Source organism: Crassostrea angulata, chromosome 3 (genome assembly GCF_025612915.1).
Source record: "Crassostrea angulata isolate pt1a10 chromosome 3, ASM2561291v2, whole genome shotgun sequence".
Lineage (NCBI taxonomy): Eukaryota > Metazoa > Mollusca > Bivalvia > Ostreida > Ostreidae > Magallana > Magallana angulata.
In genome coordinates, this window is record NC_069113.1 from 17,727,114 (window position 1) to 17,746,560 (window position 19,447).

The 19,447-nt window shown below is 34.0% G+C and overlaps 2 protein-coding genes and 1 non-coding gene across 20 annotated transcripts in view; 2 read left to right on the forward strand and 1 right to left on the reverse strand.

Moving 5' to 3' along the window:
• Positions 1-335: 335 nt before the first annotated feature.
• LOC128177611 (gamma-butyrobetaine dioxygenase-like) lies at positions 336-13,570 on the forward strand. 9 transcript variants are annotated; one of them, XM_052844399.1, is made up of 16 exons: positions 336-410; positions 4,482-4,644; positions 5,851-6,008; positions 6,516-6,568; positions 7,082-7,158; positions 7,701-7,828; positions 8,259-8,445; positions 8,839-8,914; positions 9,043-9,087; positions 9,217-9,341; positions 10,140-10,280; positions 10,565-10,625; positions 11,067-11,120; positions 11,251-11,319; positions 11,681-11,785; positions 11,950-13,570. In XM_052844399.1, the coding sequence occupies exons 3-16, from the start codon at positions 5,852-5,854 to the stop codon at positions 12,055-12,057; spliced, it is 1,386 nt and encodes a 461-aa protein (XP_052700359.1). In that variant the 5' UTR covers positions 336-410; positions 4,482-4,644; position 5,851; the 3' UTR covers positions 12,058-13,570. The 9 variants fall into 9 exon arrangements, with proteins under 9 accessions (XP_052700359.1, XP_052700360.1, XP_052700357.1 ...); XM_052844400.1 differs by having other exon boundaries at positions 392-410; positions 4,486-4,644; XM_052844397.1 differs by lacking the exon at positions 336-410 and adding an exon at positions 507-1,506 and having other exon boundaries at positions 4,350-4,644.
• Positions 13,571-16,393: 2,823 nt separating this feature from the next.
• The window catches only part of LOC128177610 (CSC1-like protein 2), a 34,570-nt gene continuing 31,516 nt past the window's right edge, over positions 16,394-19,447 (forward strand). For 3 of the 10 annotated variants that reach the window (XM_052844383.1, XM_052844390.1, XM_052844389.1), the window contains exon 1: positions 16,394-16,591. The gene's annotated coding sequence lies outside the window, so the exon portion shown is untranslated. Of the gene's footprint in view, positions 16,596-17,690; positions 19,085-19,447 lie in introns of those variants that run through there. The other 7 variants (XM_052844392.1, XM_052844388.1, XM_052844391.1 and 4 more) reach the window with 5 other exon arrangements.
• Trnai-gau (transfer RNA isoleucine (anticodon GAU)) lies at positions 18,870-18,942 on the reverse strand. Its single transcript has one exon. It is a non-coding gene; the product is annotated as a tRNA-Ile (tRNA).

The window sequence follows — 19,447 nt, forward strand, 5'->3', positions numbered from 1 at the left end:
TTTAAAGTGACACAAAAAACAACCCAAGATTCTATTGTTTGTTTTTATTTTAATACACAGGAACACAGATTAATTACCAATTGTCATCTAAAACAAATCGTTTGACCTGGATCAGCTGTGGATATACATATACCCAAGCAGAACATGCGCGGATCCAGAAAATTTTCGGGGGGGGGGGTGAGGGAAAATTTTGGTTTCAATGCATGGGATCCGGGGCCTATTTTGGGGTACTATGTAAATTAATAATTTGAATTGTCCAGGGGTCCGGACCCCCCCCCCCTCCCCAACCATGTCACTGTCGGTGTGTTCTGAAATAGATAATTTGTCTACAAACCAACTGATCCGAGAAGATTGATCCGGGAATATATTCGTCCGCATTTATGACGAGAGAAACAACATCCGGTTATAAGGTAGAACCTTTTGGACACAGACCACAATTATTTTTCCCTCTTATTTATATAGACTCAAGTTGATAAACGTGGATTTTGACCTTTGACCTGATAGGACACAGACCACAATTATTTTTCCCTCTTATTCCTTTATACAAAAATAAATCATATTAAAAATTCCACCGGCTCAAATGAGTTCAAATACAGCATACCTATAGAATGACACTAGTCCAACAACATATCCAAACTACAGGAAAATCAATCGAGAGGGGACTGAGATATGGCCCCTAAAATAACCCCTACCATGAAAAATTCACTTTCACTTTGGAATTTGTGTAAACATTGGCCTTTTTACACCCTTTCTATTGCGCCTGTAAAGATAATTTTTCTAAATTTTTTCCTGCCTGTATTTTTTTTCAAACCTTCTTCTTTCCATCCATGCCATAAAAGGAACCAAATTCGACCATTTGGTACCCCTAGGAATTTTTGAAATAATACATACATTTTTAGAATGGAACTACTTGCGTGGTCAATGAGCACGGGGTAAAAATAGTGGTATGTGACCTTTCCCTTTCTCTAAGATTAAAGATTTTATTTTAATAGTATACTGTCATGTATTTAACAAGTTTTAAAGGGAAAGATATATGTCGCGAGGAAAAGACAGCATGTTTAGCCCAGTGACATATGAGCATGATGAGAAGGACAGAGAAATCGCACAGTGCGCTTTTTACACAAAGTCAATGTGGGTTATCGCTCATACAACGTTGTGCAACGCTGTATATTGTTAGGACATTCTATACAACATCATTTTGTTTTATTACATAATTCTAACAACTAGAGCCTGGTTCAAAAATTCTTTTTTCATCTTAAGAAAGTGTAATTTATTTTCATTCGAAAACATTCTTGAAAAGCCGCTTGAATTTAAAAGTGATACAGCATATTATCGGCGAGATATGGACAATTTAAAACAGAGACGAAGTCGGCACCTTATGTAGCTAATTAATATAGCACTCTCAGACTTTTTTACTGGAGAAAAAAATGGGAAAGGACTACATTACTGCAGCTTATGCTCAGTTTCGACATCAGCATCTGGACCTGGTTAAAGTTTTTGGAGCAGGTTTTGTATCAAAGGTTTTACTTGTCCTTACTTCACTTAACTTGCATGGATGATGCAACTATACTCTGTCCCGAGTTTTTGCTTCCACCACTTTTTGCTTGATATTTCAATAATAGTAAATACCTTTGTGCTCAAACTACGCTCATCCACTAATATAAAAATGTCCAGATTATCTGTTTTGAAACGCCCCCTCTACCGCTTCAGGTTTCAATACACATCCCAAAATTGAAAGTCTACGGAGATTTTGCACAAGCATCAGCCATTTATAAGCCCGGATGATAATGTTAAAAAATTGCGCGATGTATTCCGAGTGTATTCTGAATGGAGAAAAGATGTAACATTTCCCATTACAAATCTCTGTAAGAAAATTGTTTTCGTTCCTGTGAAATTTTATGAGTGAAAAGGGATAATTGTTCAATGAAGATATCTTGGATATATTCCCTTTCATCGATTTCAATTGTATTTCTTTCACAGGTATGTGTATTTTTTATTAAAAATCATCAAAAATTGATGAAAGCAATAACTTGGGACAGACTATAGATATACTTATGAACTTAACAGACTTAAATGCTGAATCTAGGCGATTAAATTCAGATGCTGGAAGACATTAAGGTTTTAGGAGCAATTTAACATTTTTGGAGCCAATGCTCTTTGATGGCCATATCTAAGTTATAATTAGTTTTATCCTATCCAAACTTGGATAAATGGCGCTTTAATACTGATGCACTTGATGGGTTTGGATGCTGAATTTGAGCCGTAGGTTTTGTATGCTAGAGGAGCTTAAGGTTTTGGGAGCAGGTTAAGGTTCTTGGAGCAGATGCCCTTTGATTTCCATATCCAAGTTTTTAACAATTCTATCTTTACCAAACTTGGATGGAAGATGCATCTTGTGATCCAAATGCACTTGACCGGCTTGGAATCTAAGCCATAGGTTTTTGATGCTGAAGGAGTTTGAGGTATTAGGAGCAGGTTAAGGTATTTGGAGCAGTCATTCTCTGATGTCCATATCTAAGTTCTTATTGGTTCTATCTTAACAAAATTTGCATGGATGATGCATCTTGTGATACTGATACTCTTGCTGGGCTAGGATGCTGAATCTGAGTCATAGGTTTTGGATGCTGGAGGAGTTTAAGATTTTGGAGCAGGTAAAGGTTTTTGGAGTAGGTGCCCTTTGATGTCCATATATAGGTTTTTATTGGTTCTATCTTAACAAAGCTTGGATTGATGATGCATCTTGTGATACTGAAATACTTGACGGGCTTGGATGCTGAATCTGAGCCATCGGTTTTAAGGAGCAGGTCACATGTGTAGGTAATTAATGGTCCATACTTACGTAAGTGACACTACCCCTTGCTTCCTTCAAAGGGTAGCTAGGTAATTTGTAACTGATCTATTAATTTCCACTACTTGTGAAAATTACGGTATATATATTAAACCACTCCTTACTTAAAATATTCTGTAATTAAAAAAAACATAATATGCTCAAAAGTTTTTTAACGTGAAAATCCCCACTTAATAACCACACAGCTAAGTTCTGTATTGTTTAAATTAAAGTAATGTAGCATGAAATACAAATGAAATCATGTAAGACTATCCTTCCATGTAATAAATATAATCTTCCGGCTACTACAGTTTTAGAACCAAAATGACCAGAACAAAAAATTCTGGATTTTTAAAAACTTTCAATCTCTCAAACTCTTGATCTCTCAAAGTTTAATCATGGTCCCCTGAAGTTCGAGTTATCGAGATTCACCTGTATAATTATATAAACATATTAATCGATTCCAAAGACACATCATGTTCATTTCAAGATGGCATTTAGAGATTAACCATCCACTTTCCCTTTGAACTGCTAACAGCAGAGTACACCAAGAAAATATCAATAATTTCTAATTATCTGTAGTTGGTGATTTTTAAAACATAGATTGACACCCCTATGTTGTGTATAATCTTGCAGCTTGTGTCAAAATGTGCATTGAATGGTGGGTTAGATAAGTGCCCCTGCTTGTCATTCTGAAAACAGTTGCAGTTTTCCCCCCAAAACTATACATTCTTGTCCTTGTCAAAATACATTAAATGACTAATTGAATAAGTATACCTGCAGGGATACAACACTCAACGAAACCTGCAAGTATACAATGCTTAATGAAAATTGTTCTGATATTAACCCATTTACCATATAATCTTCTTGCTGCTCATGTCAGGATGCACTGAGTATACTGTAGAATCATTAGAATTCGTGGTGGCTTAATTTTCGTGGTATTCGTGGGTATCCCTCACCTATGAATTTAAATCCTCAAGGAAAACAATTTTAGATAGAGTTATCTTTGTTACTGAAACAGTAACCGACGCATCCACGAAATTACATCCCCACAAATGAGCAAAAAAGTCACACTCCACGAAAATTGGCCGCCACGAATTTAAGTGATTCCACAGTAATAAAATGTCAGGCAAGTGTCCCAAGGTTGCAGTACACTCAGGTGACAAATAAGGCGCATGGGCCTTCTGTTTATGGTGATCTGGTGCAATATTTGAATTATGTAAAATGTGAATTAAATGTTTTTAAATGATTTTATTGAAAGAAGCACAGGAAGAAAATTGACCCTATGTTTTAGTTATTTTTTAATAAATATTTATCTATAAATCAAAATTCTAATCCTTTATTCTAAATTCTAATCAGTTACTCTGAAAAAAAAAATGAGAAAAGCCTAATAGCTAGGTTAATCAAAAGTATGTCATTCACACTGGCAGATTTCTGTGACCCTGTTAAATCATAACATATAAACTGGTACAAATACATGTACCTGTACACCTAAAATGTTAACATCTAAACATTTTTCTAGGTACACATTTTTGGAATAGGTTTTAGATGAAAATTCAAAATGTTTGACCATTCAAAGGAATTAAGAGGAGTCCATTCAAGTATAAATAATGAACACTTTTATCTTGCACTTGTCCAAGTTTGTTTATTGAAGACAGGTTAAAAGTGCGTAAATGTGTGGACTTTGAACAAGTGGTACCTGAAAATGGATTGTTTCAAGGTTATAACAATCCACACCGCAGACAGCTTGTTGTCTAGTTATTATCCGGTTGACTGAACACATTGCATCTGTCTACTTTGGAAATAGCACGTACAGAGTAAGTAAGTAATATAGGACAGGATTTATATGATATAAGATGATAACATGTACCGGTATTTCAGACCATGTTTCATGTAAATTATTATACACTTTGGAACTAAAATCTTTTTTAAAGAATGATTAAAGGTATATTAAATGATATCTTTTGATAACAGAACTTATATTTTATAATAATGTAATTTTAAAAAAAAAAAATTCTGACAAAATCAGATATGTGAAACATAGCATTTGATTAATTCTGAAAATTTATGTAAAGTTGTCATGCTAACACTCATGTTTCTTTATTATCAACTGGACGCAAAAGCATATAATCTCATAGCAAAGATTTTGTCAGATGTACATGTAATACTAGTCCTTGTAAATAGTTAAAGATGAACACCGCTCGAAAATAGGCACCGTCACACAGATACCTGGTTTTTAAACCTTTCGATTTCGTTACACCCGATAGCACATTTGAAACTCCTGGCCAACATGTAGTATTCCTTTCATAGTCTTTGGATTTTATGCATTTAATTCTTATTTGTGCATATTATGTTTGTAAATAATGCATTGACCAGTTTATTTGATGTTAGTACTCTCCTGGTTTGAGAAAAGTGCAAAAATGTAATAATTTCATTGTGACTGAGTAAGACACAGTGAGGCAAGATGTACATTAATTCACTCAGGTGAGACCTCTACAGCGAAATATTTTAAACTGTTGAAAGGCCTGTGGCTTATATTAGGGTTTTAGGGAAAGTGGTGCTGAAAAAGAAATATGGTGGACAGTGCCATTTATGAGCAATGTTCAGCTTTAATGGACAATAATGATATAATATGTAATCTTTTGTATGAAAGGATATATTAGTTAGATGTGAACAAATCTAGTTTATATATCATGAAATGACTTAATTAATTTAGCTTTGTTCAATAAATTATTTTATTTTCTAATCACATAGATTCAACTTTTATGAACATTGTATTTATTCCTGGTAATTAAATGGTAATCTTATGAGATAAATTTACATCGGGTAGACTGAGGTATGATAATACAATTTATTTTTGTACTGGAAAGTACATGTGTAGTGTAATGTGCACGTATAAGATAGTTTGTATGCATGCTAATTGATGCATAGTTATTCATAAAAATAAGTACATTTATTATTTATAATAGCTGAATAGTACATTGCTTGGTAACTCCTATTTATCTTCAACTCTCTGTCAACAGAATGGGTGTTAGAGTAAGACATTCCATAAGAAGACTGTGGCCATTTAGTCAAGGGGCCGTAACTCTGTCAAGACATGAATCTGTACAACAAGCACCAAGAAGATGGAAGTCTGTGATAGAATCTGTACAAAGGCAGAAAGAAATGATACAAACCAATGGTATTCTTTCCTCTATTTTGTAAGGAAAAAGTTTATAACATATAGTATTTAGAATTTTATTTGTTCTATTGTCATTATTGTGAGTCTCATGATACGTGATGAGAAGGGAGAGAGAGAGAGAGAGGAGAGAGAGAGGAGAGAGAGAGAGAGGGGATGTTTTAAGGCAAGCTCTGTGGCTACAGGGAGATAACTCAGACTTTCATTATTTCTAAATTCATAAATGGTTGATCAAAGATTGATGTGTGTATGCATTAATGCAATTACCATAATAAGAATTTTTTATGTAATTGTGAAGGACCCACTCAAAATATTGTGTGAATTATTTAACATAAGAGAGATAATTATGCAGTGAGTTGGCCCAAAACGTATGCGAGCAGAGGTTTTCCAGTAAAATATATTCAAGATACGATATGTCAAATTGATTTCATATAATTTATAAGTAATAATTTCATTAAGTAAATTGTTTAAAGCTTTCAATAAATGAATGCTAGTGTTTGATTTTTTCAGGAAGTGCTAATTATTGGAGAGGATATTGTACACAATCAACTTCCTGTGTAACGGTAAAAATTGACATTTCTCTTTGGCTTTTGATTTCATAGAAGAAAATATTGTTAGTAATACCTTTATTAAAAATATCTCAAAACGTCGTTGCAATATCTTTTCATTTTTCTACTTTAGTAGTTTTATTATTGCATTGAATGAATTTTTTTCTTGACGTCGTTCACGTTGTTGTGTTAATAACTGTTGTCAGGTGAACAGACAACTTGAATAATGCGCATTAGTGCATTATTATAATTTGTCTGCTCACCTGACATTAACGTCGTCAAAATCTTTTATTTTTCATCTTAAGAAAAGATATCTGTTATTTTATTGGTAGAAAATACTGGTATATTGTATCCAACCTATATTGACTTCATATTTGGTTCTTTGAAAGGTCAATTTCTAGATCAAGGTCATTGTTAGGTTAAATTTTATTCCATTGGACATTACAAAAAGATTTCAAACTTTTTTGGGACAAAGTTAAGTTAATATAACAATGAGCTGCAAATGCATGTATTTTTTAATACTTTTAGAATAGGAAATTGAAAGTTGTTACAAGTGAAGATGCCCGCCAGGTGACAATTGTTTGGAAAGATGGCGTAGAGTCCATGTAAGTATATGTGTACTGGTACTAGAAATATTACATCAATGAATTTCTTTACAATACTGTAGATTCCTTATTATATATTGATAAATGCGAGGAATTATTATCTGTGTATAATCATGTGAAGCTGCCCTTGCAGATTTCAAAATTGCACCACTATTTTTCAAACAGTTTGAACTCTATGAAATGATAACAAAAATGGTGCTCCCGATTTTATATTCTCGTGATTGGATTCAAATTAACAGCACAATTAAGTTCTCGCATAAAATAAGGAATTTATAGTATTCTGAAACTAATCTAAGAAAAATAATGCCCACAAATATCAATAAATTAAACCACGTACATTACCTTAAAGGCCATTCATCTAAAAGATGCTAGGTTATGTGAGCTAGTACAGAAAAATCTAGCTTTGGTGAACTATCGTAAAGAAAAAACCCTAGTTTACATCACAGACCAGATGAAAATTCAGATGTTTTGTAAATTTAGTAAAGAGTAATGAGAACCCAAATGTTTTGTAAATTTAGTAAATTGTGTTATTTTTGCACTAGATTTCACAGCATTTGGATGAGAAACAACTGTCATTGTTCTGAATGCAAGCAGGATCATTCGGGTCAAAAGTTAATCAATGTTGGCAAGATCAAATTCAACACAACTGTGAGGAAAGCCTCAGACACCGGTACAGTCTATTCAAAACTTCAAAGACATCAATGGAATATATACTATAAGAATGAATTTGGCCCCAATAATTCACCATTTTAAAAGGTGTTTCAGGTATATAGATTGGTTTTTAATTTAGTAGTAACCAAACCAAACTTTATTAATTTCAAATGATTTATAAACAAGTTCTACAACTTTAATCAAGATCTTTCATTGGCACGGATGTTAGAGCTGTGGTAGATTTACCCTATGAGGCTTACCGGTATATAAGATTAAAAATGGGCATTTTTGGTTCTTCTCTTATATGTACTATAGTCCTTTAATAGATGAAATAAGAGTACTTGTGTATGTATGTTTTTGATATCAGTTGGTTTTTTTTGTTTTCCTGTTTTACATGTGCCCTAGTACATTAATCATATTTTTAATTCTCCCTTATGTTTTATTGTCAGATGATGGTAAGCTGATCATCCAATGGTCGGATGGACATAATGGCGTTATTCCTCTGGACTTTCTGTATGAACACACCTACTCAGACCTGACCAATGACTTTAGGCCTTCCTCCACATTTGATCAACCAAAGAAATACCCTACATTAGATTTTTCCCAAGTTTCCTCAGGAGAACAAGGAGTTCTACAGTAAGAGATCTTCCTAGCATCATCACATTTCAGTCAAATTACAGAGAGATCGATGGATGAATAAATGGGTCAGTGGATGGATGGATGGATAAAAAGAATTTGGCCAATCATACTTGCATTTCAATATATTTTCAGTCTGCTCCTATGTAGGGGTGATGAATTTTGTGATTTCAGTACATTCATGGTTTAAAGTAATTTTGGAATTTGTTTTTAATGCTTTGATACAAGTACATGTACGTATAGAAATGGACTGATTTGAAAATAATTATTGTATTACATTTTGTAAAACTGAAAAAAAAAAACCTGAACAAATGATCATGTCTTCATAAGGATAAATAGATTTGAATACTTTCTATCATTTATAAGAGTCAAGATACATAATCATAATTACAGGTGGCTTAGAGATCTTAATGAGTTTGGGTTTTGTGTGCTGAAAAACGTGCCCCAAGAAGATGGAATGGTTCAAAAGGTCATGAGTTATTTCAAAATTTAGCAAATGGGCATATTAGCTTTGAGATACATGAAAAGTAGGAATTTTGATCTATTTAAGTAAATGTTAGGAGAGTATGAGATATTTGAACTGTCAAATTTTTGCAGGCGGCTGAGCTCATTGCACCAGTTCAACAAACAATATATGGCGTTGTAAGTACTCAACATGGCATATTGTATGAATGTGGAATAACATGTGAAATAATGTAAAAACATTCTGTGGATGAATCATATTCGTATGATAGTTGTATCAAAATGTCTCTCCTTTCTTTGGTTGTGCAGCAGTTTGACGTGGTCAGTACCCCCAGTCCCATCAATGTGGCCTACTCCCCCGTGGGCCTTGATTTTCACATGGATCTCATTTACTATGAATCTGCCCCTGGACTGCAGCTTTTGCACTGTTTGAAGTAAGTCTTGGATTTAAACACAGTGTATACTTATATCAAGAATTTAGACTTCCAACTTAACATCTCTCCCCCCCCCCCCTAAAAAAAACTCTAAAAATTCATCTAAAATTTCCATATACACTGTGGGTTTTTGTAGATTTAATTAAAATCACAGTTTTAAGGATAAGTAAATTCGTAGACAGTAAATTGCACTTTGATGAACATCTAATTTTGTCAGCAAATACTGATCAAACCGGAGTATATTTGGTTAAAATGTTAAACAAATATGCATTAAGGAACTAAATGACACAATTCAACAGTTTTAATGTCTTTTGAACCAGTTTTAAGATTTTAGATTGCTCAAATTATGAGTTGGTCAAATTATATATTTACAAAATATAAACAATTATAATAAATCTGGACAGATCCCTATAGTCAGTCAAACTTTGTTACCTCAAATTAGATGGGACTGTTTAAAAACTTCAAGATATCCAAGTATCCAAGGGTAAAATACTTTAAAAAAGTAATTGGTTGGGACTTACAAATTACTTTGACATATCCATTGTATTGGAGATATCACTGTTTGAGATATCAATGTGCAACTGTAGTTTACAATTCTTCTGTTCATACTGTACAGTTATAAAATTTCATTTATTCTGGAGTCTCCCTCTTTAACATGAATGTACATTCTAGTCCAATGTATTAACATGCAGTAGTTGTTTTTTTTTCTTCATATTTGATGTTGATCTTCTATTTTGAATCAATAATGATGGTTGTTATTTACAGTATAGCTTTTAACTACAGTATAACTTGATTTAGGTTTGATGAGTGTGTTGAAGGAGGGGAGAGCACCCTGTTAGATCTCTTTTATGTAGCAGAGGTGTTCAGAAAATCCAATCCACAGGAATTTCATGTTCTCACTCAAATACCAACCACATTCCAGAAAATCCACTACCAAAGGTCAGTTTGGGGTAATATAAAATGTTAGAAACTTGTTTGATATTGATAAGGTAATTAAAATTTGAAACAAGTTGATTGATGGTGTAAGTAGCTGAGTTATGGGCCTTGTTAGTTAAAGAAAAAATAATTGCTCATGTATTGTTTTATTCATAATTATATACTTATATGAAAGAGGAAAAAATTCTGACACATCTGAAGGATTTGTAAGATGTGGTTCTGTTTTTCATGCTGTACATGGATTTGTCTCAAGAGAAACCTTTCTTTTTTATTTATTTATATATCAGGGAGAATCCAGTTCACATGATATATCAGAAGCCAATTATTTCCCTCAATCATAGGAAAGAGGTACCGGTTCATGTACTACTGTAAATTTCTTATTTTACACAAGTACTTCATTTAGCAATTCGGCCATTTTGTATCAAATCGCGAGAATATAAATCCACAATCACCATTTTTTGTTGCTATAATTTCCTAGAGTTCAAAACTGTCTGGAAAATAAAAGCGAGACTTAAAAAATTTGTGAGGGATGCCTCTCGCGATTTTACGGAAAATAATTCCTCATGTTTATTTAGGAATCTACAGTACTTGAGTTGGGAAATGTTTATATACATGTATATAAATCAAATCATGTAAATTAAAAATGACATTGAATCTGATACCTGTATTTTTAGATATAATCCTCTATAAATTGAATTAAATCAGCAAACAAATTTAATATAATATACTATCAAACTGTGCATTGTTTACTGCCTAATGGTACATTATAAAATGGTGTTCTTATTGTAGATTACAAGCATAAGTTGGGCACCATCATTTGAAGGCCCCTTGTCTGTACGACCAGTAAGTGTTGACAAACATGCATTGTGTATTTCATGATATGTACATATCATTACAATTGATATCTTTTGTTCTTTAACCTAGTGTATACTATATTTTCTTGATTAATTCTTCCATGATAATATTTTTTTAGGAGGATGTTGAACCATACTACAAAGCATATCATATTTTTGCTGAGGCAATAAAAAATTCAGCCGCAAAGGTGAACTCTATATATATATTCATAAATAGGGCACATAAACATTTACTGTATGACTGACCAGTTCATATCAGGATTTTTTTTTTACATAACCTACCTGCAATTTAAGAAACCATTTTTCCATAGATTGTTCAACCTTTTTTTTTTTTTTTTCAAAAAGCCCATTTGAAAAGCTTTATATCTGATATTAATGTTTATGAATATATTTATGAATGAATAGTTTGATCTACTACAACAAAATTGTTGTTTATAGCTTTGTATAAGTATTTTTTTTGCAAATGTTGCCTAAATGTTGCCTAAATAACAATAAGTAGATTGTAAAAATGTGCATATTTCACTCAAAGTATATTTGGGATTTTTGCAGCTGGAATTCAAAATGGTGCCAGGTGATTTACTTTCCTTCAACAACAGGAGAGTTCTTCATGGGAGAAATGCATTTACACTCAATGGAGGAATTAGACACTTACAGGTACAGAACAAATTAACAGAGTAATATGTTGGGTGAAATGGCCCGCAGATAAATACATGAATTGGTAAGAAATGGCTGTATGTCCTGTGGAAGAGGATTGTAACAAATATTTTGAATTTTTTCTAGCAATCATGCTGTGACCTTGCTTAAACTTTGTTTTTCAGGGATGCTATGTAAACATTGATGAATATAAGAGCAAGCTTTGTTACCTGTCTAACCACCTGAATGACAAACGACCGATCAAGCATGTTGGGAATCAGTGCTGGATGTGAATACCATGTGCAAATCTATAGGGGGGTCAGGGACTTCCCCTGGAAAATTCAAACTTCTTTAATTTACATAGTTAGGTTACTCAAAATAGGCATAATACCACCCTGCATGTATTTGGAGGGAGTTATGCCCCTTTTGATCTTAGAAGATTTTCTTCTGTTAGTACTATTGTTGGTGCAATCTCAACTGAAACTGGTCAAAAGAACTTCATAAAACTTTATATTTAATTAGGACATTCGCTTTACATGTGAATTTTTGTGGGAAATTCTGATTCCTTTTTTGGGGAGAGGGAATATGTCCTATTTTTATGTGATTATTTATTTTTTAAGCATGCATCACCATTCAAAATGTGTTGGATTGAATTTTAATGGAATGAAACTAAATGGGCCAAACTTTCCATGATGGCAAAATCTGCAGTACTGTCATTTTTAGCTCACCTGAATTAAAGGCTCAAGTGAGCTTTTCTGATCAAAATTTGTATGTCATCTTTTTGTTGTAAACTTTTCTTCTTCTCCAAACCTCTGAGCCAATTTCAACCAGATTTGGGTGAAGGGAATTTCAAATTTTATTTTTCAGATGAAAAGCTACACCCTCTTTAATGGGAAGATAATTTAGAAATATTAAAAATTGTTGGTACTGGTATTTTTCAAAAATTTTCTAGAAAAAACATTTGGCCAGAAACTCTGAAACTTGTATGGAAGAACCGTCAGGTAGCATAGAAAATCAGGATCCATGTGGGTAGGGAAGGTGCACAGTGTGTGTATGTGTGTGGTTTTTTTTGGGGGGGGGGGGGGGTTAAATAATTGCATAGGGATACAATGTATATAGAGAAAAATCTTGTTATTAAAAAACTTTTTTGCTGGAAAATCTGTAACTTTTGTTAAAACATCCTCAGGTAGTGCAGATTCAAGTTCGATTAAATTGTGATCCCTGAAGGTAGGGTTTGGCCACAATTGTGGGTTGGGAGGGTATTTTTATGTAGGGAAAAATAGGGAGAAATCTTTAAAAATCTCATTGTCAACATTTTTTTATTTGATACTCTAAAGATGGCCTCAAGTTTTTCATATCAGTTAATGTTGCTCATGTGACTGATGTGGCCCCTGGGCCTCTTGTTTGTTTTTGAGTGCTATTATTTTGTTCATTGATTATATTGCTTTGTACAGTAATACATAGTTACTGTGTTAACACTGGTACATGTAATAAGTATTTAATGGTTTTAATACTTTAATTCGGTTTAGTTTATGTGTGGGTGTGACACCTAGTACAATGTTTGGTTATCTATACAAGGAATAATTTTTCTGTTGTTTTTTTTCTATACAAGGTATAGTTGATACATTTAAACCTTATAGATGCTTTACCTCTACATAGCTAACTAGTCCAAACTGTCAAAAGGTAACATTTTGTATTTTAGTAGAATTTTATTATGATATTTGTTGGTCTCAGCTGTTTTATTAATACTGTTAGCTATAATTAAGTGTTATTGTGCTTTGTCAAAATAAAATTTATTTTGAATTATCTATTTGTTCAGATATTTGTACATTAATATGTTAAATTATCATTTTGTGGTCTAAAATTGAGTCACCATCAATATGTAGTGAGGAATCTTGATTTTGCTGATACTTAAAAAACCCAACACTTTCCACCGACCCACTTCTTTATAATTTGATACAGCTTGTACTAGATTTAAGGGGAATACTAAGTACATGTAGTATGTTTTTGTGAGTGCTGAATTTGGGCATAATCATTAAATGTGTTTAGACTTGATTTCAAGGTCATATCAAAAGGTCAAAGGTCAAAATGATGACACAGTACGCACTTACAAAAGATGGATTTTTTGCCATCTGAAGCTTGGCACTCTTGTGTATACCTGATACTACCGGTATATGTTCTGCCCCTTAAGCTCACCTGTCAGTTCCAATTGTCATCAGATGGTCTCCAGTCTTCATTGGATGTTTCAACTTGGACCATGACATCCTCCAGTTTGTGGGTCAGAAGTGATGGCCAATCCACTACTTGATGAATTCTGACTTACAGCAAAGATCATTTCTACAGTGCCATATCTACCAGGATGACCTCTGCTGCCTCTCTTTGTCTTCACATTGCTGTTTTACATTCTCTCTCTCATATTCCTAGTCATGCCACCAGCTTCCACACTAATTGCACTACAAATGTCTTCTATTGGAAATAGCCAAGCACACTTTCCTCTTCCTGCAGTCTGCTATAAGGTCTGCATACTTAAGGCTTTTACTCCCAATTTTCTTCCAATGGTACTCTCAGCATCTTTGATGGTTGGGACATTAACACTCTAGTCGTTGGTTAGTTTTCCATGATGTAAGAAAAAAACTAACTTTCCATCTAGATCTAATCTGAGCTCTCAGTCATACCATCTATTCAGATGATGTCCGGCTTGAAGCTCATGTGTCAGCTGTTCCTTCATCATGTTTCACTAACTGTACCCTACGTCTGATGGTCATTTCCTTCTCCTCTCCACCACCAGCACATCAATTAACTCCCATAGGTCTTTGTCATGTCACCTACCGTATATTTCCTCTCAGTCAGAGCTCAGTAATATATGCCATGGTCCCTCTCCTTCCACAAAGCTTACAGTTTGGGTCTTTGCTTAGTCCACACTTGGTCCAAAAATTTGACAGAGATGAGAGTGTGCCATACACAGATCTCACAAGAAATGATACTCTAACCTGGTCTCTCCTTCACAGTCCTTCCCTTATTAATTTCCGCCCTGGTAAGACTCACTTTACCTTGGCCCCCTGTTCTCCAAGTTCTGTTGCTCTTGTTTTCTGTTGATCTTCCCCTATGTGCCAAACTTCAGCTTGAAACGTATAAGTGCATCTCTCTGCTGCTGCTGCCTTTGACCATGCACAGCTGGATATGTGCTTGTGTTTCCAATATGGTGTCATCTACAAATTATCAATTTTCACCTCAATCAATTATTTGGAAACCTAAATTAATCTAAAAGTCATGGTCAATTTAGTATACATGTATCTTAATAAGGGGGTAATGAAAAATATGCTGTTGGATTTCATTTTAATTTAATTAGTTATACTATACTATTTCTTAACAGAGACTATCCAATTTTCCAATTTTTTTAATGAAGTGTATGAAATATACCGGTAAAGCTGATACTTATTAGGAAAAGCCTACTATCAAAATCCATCTTCTATGACCTGTAAGTGATGAAAATGTTTGTCTTAAAAGTGTGTAATTAGTACTAAGCTAATTCTCACATTATGTTGCAACAGAATTGACTAATTGGAATATATTTCAAAATATTTCAGTAAAAAAGGTCATTTATAAATAAAAGCATCACAAAAATGTACAGCTTATGTCAATTTCACCTGTCATGGTCAAAACATTTAAAATGGACGGGGACAAATTGGCACGGACGTCTGAAAAAACATTGCATTGGATTGAAAATGTATTTATATATTTTATTTCATCAAGTATATACCGGTAATCAGCCGATATTAGAAGATCCCAATTCGGGAAAGATTGGACGCAAGGCCAAGCAAGGGTAGGGTAGATGTAAGTTTGCTCAAAACATGATTGCTTGGGGTGGTGGTGCTGTTGGTCTACAATTAGGGGTCAAACTTTTACAAAGGAATGTATAGAGAAAAATCTTCTTCTCAAAAACCAATAGGCCAATAAATCTGTAACTTGTGTGAAAGTATCCTTGCTTAGATAGAGAAGATTCAGTTTTGTTCAAATCCTGATTATTGTGATAGGGTTGGGCCACATTGGGAGAGGGTGTCAAATTTTTAGATCATAAGGACTATAAAGAGAAAAATTTTCCTACTCAAAAATCAATAGGCCAGAATAGCTGTTACTTGTGTGGATCAAAGCATCCTTAGGTAGTTAAGATTTAAGTTTGTTCAAATCATGATCCTCAGGGAGAGATTGGGGCCACAATGGGAAGGAGAGTTCCGCTTTTTACCTAGGAAAAATATGATTAATATACATTGTATTTAAAAAAACTCAAATGTTATAATCCATTATATGTAACTTAAAATTATATGCTAGTATCTTTGTGATTCTCAATTAATATTATCTTGAGAACTGCAATGTTAAATATGTGATATGACTAACTTATGTTACAAAAAGGGGCCCAATGCTTACATTAACTTTAATTAGAATATCTGCCAGTGGAGAAAATTTTGAAAATATTTTAATACAAGATCTATTTTTAATACATTTTCCAGATATTTTGCATATGACTCCATTAAGCTGTTTTATTGTGGCTATATTTGCTCAGGTTAGCAATATGGCCCGTGGGCCTCTTTTTATAAACCGGAATTATTGGGTTAGTGTAAAGCAGTTTAATTTTTCGTGTGTATCACAACTTCCTGTGTAATATTTTGCTGGACCTATTGCTGGACATCGTCAATATTACCAACATTTGGCATCAATATACTGTCAAATTCACAGACTGATATGACTATGTACACGAGCTTACTGAGGGATTGAATGATAATTAGCTTGTTTGGATTTTGAAGGTAGCTAGACGTCAAAACGGACTAAGTGAGTAAGTTAGCTATTAGTCACGTGTAATCAACCATTTATTACGACGTAAAAATGGTACCTTTATTTTATACTGTCTGTGTATTAAAACAAAAGGTATGAAACATATGCTCTAAGGTGACTGATTAAAGTCATTTTACCAGCTTGTTCTAAGAAAAGTGAAGCTCGCAATTGACATTAACTAGCCCCATTTTTGACAGCTAGCAGCTGTCAACAGGTACGTGGTACTAGTTTTACTCCCAGTTGGTGATCAAACGCCTTTATGGCTCCTTTATTTTACCTACCAACGTGGAGTTAAATTTCAAATGTTTTTGATAAAGCTCTTTTTAAAAGCAAATCATGTCAACCAACATGACAAATACTATGGGTTGGGTACCTCGATTATGTCAATTCAATCTTCTTTTTAACACAAATAGTTGATGACATATTTCTGTCCCAAAAAGGTAGATCAAGTTTTTTCAAACACAACATGGCCTGATCATTAACTCTTTGTTTGATTCCTATCCTCCATGAAAATATTAAAGAAAACAAAAAATTAAGTGAATATTATATGATCCTTAGATAAATGTCAAAAGCTCAAGTTAGACATAGAGGCCTGTTAGCTCAATATTTGTTCTCTCATTAAAACAATATGTAGAAAGTAAAAGCATTAAACTTTGTTTTACTCATGATGAAAATAATTACATTAGCATTGTTCTTGAACCATATTTGTTTTGTTACAATCTGATTTTCTTTTTGAAAGACATTTGACATGGTCATTTGACTGAAATGAAAAGATGTACAACAATAGGCCTTTGATTCTAATTTTATATATTGATGTACATGGTATTGTTAATTTTTACATCTAGCTACCATTTGTATTTAACAACAAATCTTTGAAAAACTCATCAAAAGGTTGTAGATGTTCATCAACTTCATCTTTTAAATTGCTTATCATGTAAATCAGACAAATCACAAATAGTCAATACATCTATCCCACCTGGCAATATTAAAGAAATCTAAAGTATATGATTTATATTTGTCACCGGGTTCACAGGTGTGTGACTGTCAGTCAATATATCGGGTCTCAATAGCTCAGTGGTTAGAGCGCTGGCAAGGTATGTAATATATCGGCAAGTGCTATAAAGATTCTGCTGAAAACAAATTTGTGTAGGGTAAGTCAGGTTAGAGTAGTGGATACTTGGAATCCGGAAACACCGACTACTGACAAGACAAAAGATCACAAACCCTTAACAGATTTGGGAGTAAAGGTAAATACAGATAATCTTTCTACAGAGCAGTGTAAGGAAGTATATGGTGTTTTAGAGAAATGGTGTGGGTTGTTTTCTACATCCCCGACCGATCTCGGGCGGACGGATGTGGTGAAACACGAGATACACTTAATGACAGAGGTACCCTGCAGAGAACCCCCAGAAAGGTATGGTACCTGGGTATCTCCCCAACAAACCCAGGTCTGGTATGTATGACAAGGAGAAAATGTCACAGGTGGTGAAAAGTCAAGTGTAAACAGATAGCCATGCTATGACCTTGAATTGCTAGTATTACATAATGGTCACTATGATATTTATGTGTACCTAGATGCTGCGCACTGAATGGTGTTAATGATAATTGACAGAATGAACTCTGTGACTCTTGTAGCAATGCGTAGTATTCCTAAATGATGTTATGAAACCAGGTGCATAATACGGGCATAATAATATCCAAATTGAGAGTTTAACAACATGTGACATATTTGGCGATTCTGTGTCTTCAACGATAGCTCTAGTACTCTATATTGAGTCATGTATTGTGTATTCTATATATTAACCTTTGTAACCTTTTATGTCGTGTATGAATGAACGTATTGTGAGTAAGTGATGCCTCATACTAGGTGGGGGACTCCGAGACCCAGGACTCGGAGACTCACATCCTGCATCCAGATTCTTTGATTGGCAGTTTTGACAGTTTTGTTACTTTATTTAGAAATAAAATATTAATCTTAATTTTGAACACTAAATGTTCACTCATGATCATCGTAAATGGGCCGAACTAGTCAGAACTGTCCATCATAAGTAAAATGTTATATATACCCATGTAAAATGATGTTGAACAGATTTAGATTTAGAGATTCCGCTTATAGATAGATTCTGAGACTCCTGATTTGGGCTGCTATTAGCTGATGTAATTGTAACTATACGATCACGCTTAATAAAACCGCTTGAGAAAGAAATACTGGACTTGTCATCTATAAGCTTGAGCTGACCCTCAATAGGATCCTGTAAGACAGAAGGCTTACACAAGTCTCAACCGGGACTCGAACCCAGGGCCTCTGGCGTATCGTGCCAGTGCTCTAACCACTGAGCTATTGAGACCCGATATATTGATTGACAGTCACACACCTGTGAACCCGGTGACAAATTCATGCAGAAAACCACAAATTGGCTTTTTACTAATGTGTCAGAAAATGATGTACATACAGTACATATGATCATGGTTGTTTCTGTTTCAAAAAAGGTAATTCTTATCATCAATAATTGGCACAGTGGTACATGTAAAACTGTGTTCTTAATACTCGATCAGTACGTAAGTTGGGGGGAGGGGGGAGGGAGCTTGACCATCCAGGCTGCTGAGTGCTGCTCTTACTTTTGTGCAATATGCAATTTTTTTCATATTTTCCTGACCATTATATTTTAATAGCTGGACATTGGACAATGTGTTAAAAGTTTACTTACCTCACAATGTCAAGGGTCCTGAGTCCGCTCGTGGACTTGGGACACGAGTGGACTCAGGACCCCTGACATTGTGAGGATGAGAAACTGAAGTCAACATGTATCCTTATAAGAATACAAGAGAAGACAAGAAAAGAGAAAATCTGCA